Below are 9,649 nucleotides of genomic sequence, written 5' to 3' on the forward strand. Positions count from 1 at the left end.
ATTGAGTTTTAAGCAGGTTCGCCCCAGCAAAAACACAATTTCACCATGAGGAACTTATAGTGTTTCAAAGAGCTTTTACCTTTGAACGTAATGAAGCAGACAACATTCCAGACAAACAATTTGCGAGGAAGTATTGAGAAAGAAGGAGAGTACATAGTGCTATGCAAAAACATTGTACGCTTATTACCCAAATACAAATTACAAAGTCTTCAAAATATTTACAAAATCTGCCTTGTCATCCTCTTCACAACTCACTCCAGTGCGAGAGAGCCTTTGCTTTTGTTTTCTAGGGCAGACATCCATCATAGGAGTTCAAAATCGGAAAGTGTCCGTGTAGGGCCTCCCAATCTCAAAAAAATCAAGAGTCATTGGTTTGTAAAGAGATGCTTTAAAAGACCTTAGAGAGGAAAATCATAAGTTGTGTTCCTTTTCTTATAGCTGGAAGTTAGAACTAGAAAGGACTCCTTAGACAGCAATTAGTAAAACTTGAAAGAGCTTCTTCGACCACAGTGAGTGTTCACTATTGGGGTTGAGAAACAAGGCACACAGACCATTTCATGGCTGCAATGAAGGAGTTTTAAGATGGAAATGATAGTGATGAAGAAGGGGATGGGTACATAATTGTGAAGAGAGAGAGAGAGAGGGAGAGATCAATCCACATTTCAATTCCTCTTTGAGCAAAACGTTGGAAAGGAAAACCACCAGCACATAAACTCAATGCCTCTATATAGATAAGTGATCTCACAGAACCCCTATCCCCTAGCAATCACACATCATGATACGCAATCTGCAAAGAGCTATTGTCCAAGCCCAATCCCGACCAACCCAGACTATACGTACGCGGCTACAAAGCATACGACCATGGTACCCGACTAAGACCCTTCAAAGCACCAAATACCATAGAAAGTCAATTCAAACTTTGCAAGATCTCCTACAGGAATAAGTTCTCACATATGATTGATATCCGCTTGGCATACAAACTTCCCCTCTCTTGATACACCCATACATCTGGTATATGTCAAAAACACAGGTACATAGCATACATCCACTCAACACAAAGAAAAACAACTTTCAAAACCCACAATGTATAACCTCATTTGGACAAATTCAAAGCCCGGCAATCGAACTCTGCATACAAATTGATAGTAGCAAGTGGTTTCAATTCAAGTTCATGCACAATATAAATCCTGCAGTGCCGCTCTTCGCCTTAGCACTAGCTTGAGGATCCAGCTTATGCAGCACCTCACTTATAACCTCTAGCCTTGCGGCCGGTGCAACTACCCGAAAAGACCCTATCTTTTGCTTGCAAGGCTCGACCTTTGGTGTCAACCTTCCACATACTGCTCTCGGCCCTTTCCGTCCTATGCGCAAGTCATCCTCAAAAACCTGCCCTTCAATTAAACTGGATGCACAATCCAACCATACCTCTTTCTCCAATAGGAACTCACCATCACAAGACACAAGAGATGGCTGCTCGACGGACAGATTCACACAAGGCAACTCCACACCTGCACTATGCTTCTCCTCGACCTTTAGCAGGCTGGCAGGCAACTTGCATACACTGTTCTCCACTTCATCTACATGAAAAACATCATAATTTTATACCTGGAAGATCGGGATTCTGTCTCCCATATGCTATCTGTGTCCAAACTGCTAGAGCTTTGAGAACTGTAGGACTCCTCTTTGGAACTTCCAAATTCTTGGACCATTGCTACCTTCCTCGTTGTTGTTGGCTCTGGAGCTGGCACTTATTCTTCAAAAACTTTTACGACCTCCCTCTCTTGAGAAAGCAAGCTGAGTGGCACCCTGAATATACCTCTCTGCACCTTTTGAGTCCTGGTTGGCACTTCTTCTATCTCTTCTACCCTGGCATCAACTTCACGTGCTTTGATCACATTCATATCAATCAAACAAGGAGCTTTCACCTCTTGATGCTCATTAATTTGCTTGAGCTTAGGTCCACTGGCTGTTGTGATTGCTGACTGTAGCAATCCTGCTTCCATATTCTTCTTCATCTTTCGACTCTTTGCTCTGGCAACCCTGACTGCATCGTCATAACTGCTTGGATCTTCATACTCCTCCCTCTCTTGAACATAGGGATGCAAGCACGATAGAAACCTTCCGAGCTTCAAATATCCCACATTGGTATCTTGGGTAGCAACCGCCAAATCTCCCCAATAAGCTTCAAATTTATCAACAAAAGCATGAAAATTGGCACTTTCGTCCTGTTGCAAATCTTTGATCTTCGCATCTGCTTCCGAAGCCGACACCACCTTTCGATACCTTTGTAAGAACTGTTCGCGAAATCCGACCCAATCCTGCTTGTGCACCGCCATCGAACCAAACTTTTGGTTTACCTCGCATCACAAAAGGTAGAGTTTGGAGCTTTTCTACGTCACCTGGCATCCGTAGTACTGAGAGCATAAACAACTCAAAATCGGCAAGCCAATCATCTGCATCCTCGTCTCCTTTGAACACCGGACCAAACTCCTGCTTCATTTTGACTCAAGAACACCTTGTTAGGAAGCAATCAGTGGGTCCTCAGTGGGGGCACCACAAGATGGAAAAGGGGAAATGGGAAAACCACCAGCACATAAACTCGATGCCTCTATATCGCTCACTGATCTCACAGCAAGTGGTTTCAGTTCAAGTCCAGGAACAACATAGATCCAACAGTGCCGCTGTTTGCCTTAGCACTAGCTTGAGGATCCAGCTTATGCAGCACCTCACCTTCTTACCTCTAGCCTTGCGGCCGGTCCAACTACCCGGAAAGACCCTATCTTTTGCTTGCAAGCCTCAACCCTCGGTGTCAACCTTCCACAGGCTGCTCTCGACCCTTTCCGTCACATGCGCAGCCCCTTCTACTGCTTAGTCTCTTGTAGCGGCTCTGCAGCCACCTCTTGTCTGCCACCTCAACTGGCGGCCCCTCAGGCTCTCTCCTCCTTCCTTTGTATCGCTGCTCTGCAGCCCTCTCTCAAGGTGGATTCCTCCTTTCCAGCAGCCCCGTCCTCTTCTCTGCAATGACCCCCCAACACCCTGGCGGCCCTTGACACAACGCCACCCCGTGGACTTCTACTGGATGCGCCCCTGTGTCATGCACCATCCTGCTCCCGCAAGCCCTCAGTGGCGAGGCCTCTCCTTTGCAGCTCCTCACAAGCCTCCTTACCACGCCAACAATGGCGGCCAACCCCTCCTCTGCTAGGCCAATAGCGACCTCGCTATTGATCACCCTCTCTCAACTGGCCCCTCCTCGTGACTAGCGGCCTCTGGTGTTTTGTAGCCGTCTCTCGAACGCCCCCCCCTCTTCATGTGCATCGCCCAGGTGGCGGCTTTCCTCATGCAAAACCACACAGATGGCGGCCCTCTATCCTCCTTGCTCGTCGACTGCAGCACCCTCTGCAGCACGTTTTTTTTTTTATATTAATAGCTTTGAATTTTTTTAATTTTATTTTTTGGGCTTGGACCCCTTGCACCCGCCAAACAATACCGACCTTCACAGCTCAGCAACCCTCTTCCGTTCACCACCTGTCGAAGCTTCACCTCCACCCCTTCATAAAGATTGCGACTAGCTTCCCGTCACGTTGCCAATGAGCAGAAGCAAGACCGATCATCCGCCTCAAACTTTATATACCCTAAAACTCCACCCGAAAGAATCACTTTGCGTGCCGCCAACTCCTGATATAAACTGTTATCCACCCATCTCCGATCATCATCAGAACTCGGAGCTTGTCCAAGCGGGGCAAGCACTCAACATACATTACATTGTGCCATCCCGTGCAAGAATATACGAGCGACTGAGCCTGAAAACTCCCGTCGATCTGCTAGAATCCACATTTGACATACACTTCACTGTGAGACCCGCTCAAAAATGCATCTGATACCTGCCAAAGTGTGATACCATCATCCTGCTTAATACCGGACACCTGCTGGTGGCTTCTCCCTGTGTCGACCAAAACTGGCTGCACCATCATTGCCCATCCCCTTGTTGAGCATTTATGCTCAACCATAGCATTATTTAGGTAAAATAAGTCTGTATAGAGAGAAATGATATAACATAGATATATAGACTGCATAGGACAAATGATAATATAGCGGCTATATAGATAGGATAGATATAGAGAGAAAAGCATTTGCTATTGCGTCACCCTCCAGGGTCAAATAGAAAGCTCACAGATTCAGCTCCACCCCTTCATAAAGATTGCGACTAGCTTCCCGTCACGTTGCCAATGAGTAGAAGCAAGACCGATCATCCACCTCAAACTTTATATACCCTAAAACTCCACCCAAAAGAATCACTTTGCGTGCCGTGAACTCCTGATATAAATTGTTATCCACCCATCTCTGATCATCATCAAAACTCGGAGCTTGTCCAAGCGGGGCAAGCACTCAACATACATTATATGGTGCCATCCCGTGCAAGAATATCTGACCACTTTAAACGAGCGACTATACCTGAAAACCCCTGTCGGTCTGCTAAAATCCACATTTTACATACACTTCACTGTGAGACCCGCTCAAAAATGCATCTGATACCTGCCAAAGTGCGATACCATCATCCTGCTTAATAACGGGCACCTGCTGCTCGGTTCTCCCTGTGTCGACCAAAACTGGCTGCACCATCATTGCCCATCCCCTTGTTGAGCATTCATGCTCAACCATAGCATTATTTAGGTAAAATAAGTCTGTATAGAGAGAATGATATAACATAGATATATAGACTGCATAAGAAAAATGATAATATTGCGGCTATATAGATAGGATAGATATAGAGAGAAAAGCACTTGCTATTGCATCACCCTCCAGGGTCAAATGGAAAGCTCACAGCTTCCCCCGTGATGGTGCAAAGTCCACTTGGATCAAATATAAAGCATTGGTTGTTGCCATCCACCTGTAAAACATGCATATCCAAGCCTTCCCTTGCACTTGTTGGCCAATAGACATTCCACCACTCTAGCCTTTTATAGCATGAAGCTTCGTCACTCTGCATCCATAAGTCTTTCTGCCAACCATAAGCGTGCTTTTGATACCTCAAAGCACCTGTACCATAAGTAGCTATCATGCCATCTGCTATAGAACCCTCAATATCATCATCTTCATCACATGAGCATTGAGACCTGCATAGTACATATTGCAAAGCAACCTGCCACAACATAGCTATCATTAGCATCCCATAAAATAGCAAGACCCTGCCATTTGCCTCCACCTGCTGCATAGATAAGCAAACCTGATCCCTTTGCAAACTTGTATCCCAACCCTCTGTAAATGGCACCACAACCCATCTCTTTATCCTCAACAGCATGAGCTGCTACAGCGACACCCTGTTCTTCAAACACCTGATCACCTGCAAGGTTCAACCATACCCTGTTCTTCAAACACCTGATCAGCCTCCACAATCCAACCATACCTCTTCCTCCAATAGGAACTCACCATCACAAGACATAAGAGACGGCTGCTCGACGGGCAGATTCACACAAGGCAACTCCACACCTGCACTATGCTTCTCCTCGACCTTTAGCAGGCTGGCAGGAAACTTGCATACACTGTTCTCCACTTCATCTACATGAAAAACATCATAAGTTTCATACCTGGAAGACCGGGATTCTGTCTCCCATATGCTATCTGTGTCCAAACTGCTAGAGCTTTGAGAATTGTAGGACTCCTCTTTGGAACTTCCCAATTCTTGGACCATTGCTACCTTCCTCGTTGTTGGCTCTGGAGCTGGCACCTCTTCCTCAAAAACTTTTACGACCTCGCTCTCTTGAGAAAGCAAGCTGGGTGGCACCCTGAATATACCTCTCTGCACCTTTTGAGTCCTGGTTGGCACTTCTTCTATCTCTTCTACCCTGGCATCAACTTCACGTGCTTTGATCACATTCATATCAATCAAACAAGGAGATTTTACCTCTTGATGCTCATTAATATACTTGGGCTTAGGTCCACTGGCTGTTCTGATTCCCGACTGTAGCAATCCTGCTTCCATCTTCTTCTTCATCTTTCGACTCTTTGCTTTGGCAGCCCTGACTGCTTCGTCATAAGTGCTTGGATCTTCATACTCCACCCTCTCTTGAACATAGGGATGCAAGCACGATAGAAACCTTCCGAGCTTCAAATATCCCGCATTGGTTTCTTGGGTAGCAACCGCCAAATATCCCCAATAAGCTTCAAATTTATCAACAAAAGCATGAAAATTGGCACTTTCGTCCTGTTGCAAACCTTTGATCTTCGTATCTGCTTCCAAAGCGGACACCACCTTTCGATACCTTTGTAAGAACTATTTGCAAAATCCGACCCAACCGTGCTTGTGCACCGCCATCGAGACAAACTTTTGCTTTACCTCGCAGCACCAAAGGTAGAGTTTGGAGTTTTGCTACGTCACCTGGCATCTGTAGTACTGACAGCATAAACAGCTCAAAATCGGTAAGCCAATCTTCTGCATCCTCGTCTCCTTTGAACATCGAACCAAACTCCTTCTTCATTTTGACTCAAGAACACCCTGTTAGGAAGCAATCAGTGGGTCCTCAATGGGGGCACCGCAAGATGGAAAGGGGGAAATGGGAAAACCAACAACAGATAAACTTGATGCCTCTATACAGCTCAGTGATCTCACAGCAAGTGGTTTCACTTCATGTTCACGAACAACATAAATCCGACAGTGCCGCTATTCGCCTTAGCACTAGCTTGAGGATCCAGCTTATGCAGCACCTCACCTTCTTACCTCTAGCCTTGCGGCCGGTCCAACTACCCGGAAAGACCCTATCTTTTGCTTGCAAGACTCGACCCTCGGTGTCAACCTTCCACAGGCTGCTCTCAGCCCTTTCCGTCACATGCGCAGCCCCTTCTATTGCTTAGTCTCTTGTAGCGGCTCTGCAGCCACCTCTTGTCTGCCACCTTAACGGGCGGCCCCTCAGGCCCTCTCCTCCTTCCTTTGTATCGCTGCCGTGCAGCTCTCTCTCAAGGTGGATTCCTCCTTTCCAACAGCCCCGTCCTCTTCTCTGCAATGACCCCCCAACACCCTATCGGCCCTTCACACAACGTCACCCCGTGGCCTTCTACTGGATGCGCCCCTGTGCCATGCACCAGCCCGCTCCCTCAAGCCCTCACTGGCGAGGGCTCTACTTTGCAGCTCCTCACAAGCCTCCTTACCACGCCAACAATGGTGGCCAACACCTCCTCTGCTAGGCCAATAGCGACCTCCCTATTGGTCGCCCTCTCTCAACTGGCCCCTCCTCGTGACTGGCGGCCTCTGGTGTTTTGTAGCTGGCCCTCAAACGGCCCCCCCATTCATGTGCATCGCCGAGGTGGCGGTTTTCCTCATGCAAAACCACACAGGTGGTGGCCCTCTATCTTCCTTGCTCGTCGACTGCAGCACCCTTGCAGCACGTTTTTTTTTTTATATTAATAGCTTTGATTTTTTTTTATTTTTTTTTTTGGGCTTGGACCCCTTGCACATGCCAAACATAACCGACCTTCACACCGCAGCAACCCTCTTCCGTTCACCACCTATCGAAGCTTCACCTCCACCCCTTCATAAAGATTGTGACTAGCTTCCCGTCACGTTGCCAAATGAGCAGAAGCAAGACCGATCATCCGCCTCAAACTTTATATACCCTAAAACTCCACCCGAAAGAATCACTTTGCGTGCCGCCAACTCCTGATATAAACTGTTATCCACCCATCTCCAATCATCATCAAAACTCAGAGCTTGTCCAAGGGGGGCAAGCACTCAATATACATTACATGGAGCCATCCCGTGCGAGAATATCTGACCACTTTAAACGAGCGACTGAGCTTGAAAACCCCCATCCGTCTGCTAAAATCCACATTTGACATACACTTCACTGTGAGACCCGCTCAAAAATTCATATGATACCTGCCAAAGTGCGATACCATCATCCTGCTTAATACCGGGCACCTGCTGGTGGCTTCTCCCTGTGTTGACCAAAACTGGCTGCACCATCATTGCCCATCCCCTTGTTGAGCATTCATGCTCAACCATAGCATTATTTAGGTAAAATAAGTCTGTATAGAGAGAATGATATAACATAGATATATAGACTGCATAAGAAAAATGATAATATAGCGGCTATATAGATAGGATAGATATAGAGAGAAAAGCATTTGCTATTGCATCACCCTTCAGGGTCAAATGGAAAGCTCACAGCTTCCCCCGTGATGGTGCAAAGTCCACTTGGATCAAATATAAAGCATTGGCTGTGGCCATCCACGTGTAAAACATGCATATCCAAGCCTTCCCTTGCATTTTTCGGCCAATAGAAATTCCACCTCTCTAGCCTTTTATACCATGAAGCTTCGTCAGCCTCCATCCATAAGTCTTTCTGCCAACCATAAGCGAGCTTTTGATACCTCGAAGCACCTGTACCATAAGGATCTATCATGCCATCTGCTATAGAACCCTCAATATCATCATCTTCATCACATGAGCATTGAGACCTGCATATTATACTTTGCAAAGCAACCTGCCACAACATAGCTATCAATATCATCCCATAAAATAGCAAGACCCTGCTATTTGCCTCCACCTGCTGCATAGCCAAGCAAACCTGATCCCTTTGTAAACCTGTATCCCAACCCTCTCTAAATGGCACCACAACCATCTCTTTATCCTCAAGAGCATGACCTGCTAGAGCGACACCCTGTTCTTTAGACACCTGATCACCTCCAAGGTTCGTGTCACCTTCCTTGTTGCATGGAGCCTCACGCTCATCGGCTCCACCTGTATCAGCTTCCATAGAGTCATCTGCCAGAGCTAACTCTCCACAGCTACCCACAAACTCTGGAACTTCAAAGCACACCTCAACATGCTCACCAAGGCAAGGTTGTCCCACCCCCTGCATAGACAAACCAACCGAACATACCTCTGCTTCTGCTATAATCTCCTGCAAGTCATGCTCAAAAACCTGCTCTTCAATTAAACTGGATGCACAATCCAACCATACCTCTTCCTCCAATAGGAACTCACCATCACAAGACAAAAGAGATGGCTGCTCGACGGGCAGATACACACAAGGCAACTCCACACCTGCACTATGATTCTCCTCGACCTTTAGCAAGCTGGCAGGCAACCTGCATACACTGTTCTCCACTTCATCTAGATGAAAAACATCAAAAGGTCCATACCTGGAAGACCGGGATTCTGTCTCCCATATGCTATCTGTGTCCAAACTGCTAGAGCTTTGAGAACTGTAGGACTCCTCTTTGGAACTTCCGGATTCTTCGACCATAAAAACCTTCCAAGCTTCAAATATCCCGCTTTCGTTTCTTGGGTAGCAGCTGCCAAATCTCCCAAATAAGCTTCAAATTTATCAACAAAAGCATGAAAATTGGCACTTTCGTCCTATTGCAAAACTTTGATCCTCGCATCCGCTTCCGAAGCCGACACCACCTTTTGATACCTTTGTAAGAACTGTTCACGAAATCCGACCCAATCCTGCTTGTGCACCGCCATCGAGCCAAACTTTTGCTTTACCTCGCAGCACCAAAGGTAGAGTTTGGAGCTTTGCTACGTCACTTGGCATCCGTAGTACTGAGAGCATAAACAGTTCAAAATCGGCAAGGCAATCATCTTCATCCTTGTCTCCTTTGAACATCAAACCAAACTCCTCCTTCATTTTGACTCAAGAATACCTTG

At 46.6% G+C, this 9,649-nt stretch overlaps 2 protein-coding genes across 3 annotated transcripts; both read right to left on the reverse strand.

Moving 5' to 3' along the window:
- Positions 1–268: 268 nt before the first annotated feature.
- LOC147437895 (uncharacterized) lies at positions 269–5,085 on the reverse strand. The gene has a single exon (XM_086487318.1). It carries the CDS (start codon positions 2,334–2,336, stop codon positions 1,749–1,751), a length of 588 nt encoding a protein of 195 aa, XP_086343444.1. The 5' UTR covers positions 2,337–5,085; the 3' UTR covers positions 269–1,748.
- On the reverse strand, positions 5,005–6,009 carry LOC147437896 (uncharacterized). 2 transcript variants are annotated; one of them, XM_086487317.1, is made up of 3 exons: positions 5,428–6,009; positions 5,225–5,341; positions 5,005–5,140 (listed from the first exon to the last, which is right to left on the reverse strand). In XM_086487317.1, exons 1-3 carry the CDS (start codon positions 5,990–5,992, stop codon positions 5,097–5,099), a joined length of 726 nt encoding a protein of 241 aa, XP_086343443.1. In that variant the 5' UTR covers positions 5,993–6,009; the 3' UTR covers positions 5,005–5,096. The 2 variants fall into 2 exon arrangements, with proteins under 2 accessions (XP_086343443.1, XP_086343442.1); XM_086487316.1 differs by having other exon boundaries at positions 5,097–5,341.
- Positions 6,010–9,649: the final 3,640 nt, after the last annotated feature.

The sequence above is a fragment of the Adiantum capillus-veneris genome, chromosome 17, assembly GCF_014529385.1.
Source record: "Adiantum capillus-veneris isolate H3 chromosome 17, ASM1452938v2, whole genome shotgun sequence".
NCBI lineage: Eukaryota > Viridiplantae > Streptophyta > Polypodiopsida > Polypodiales > Pteridaceae > Adiantum > Adiantum capillus-veneris.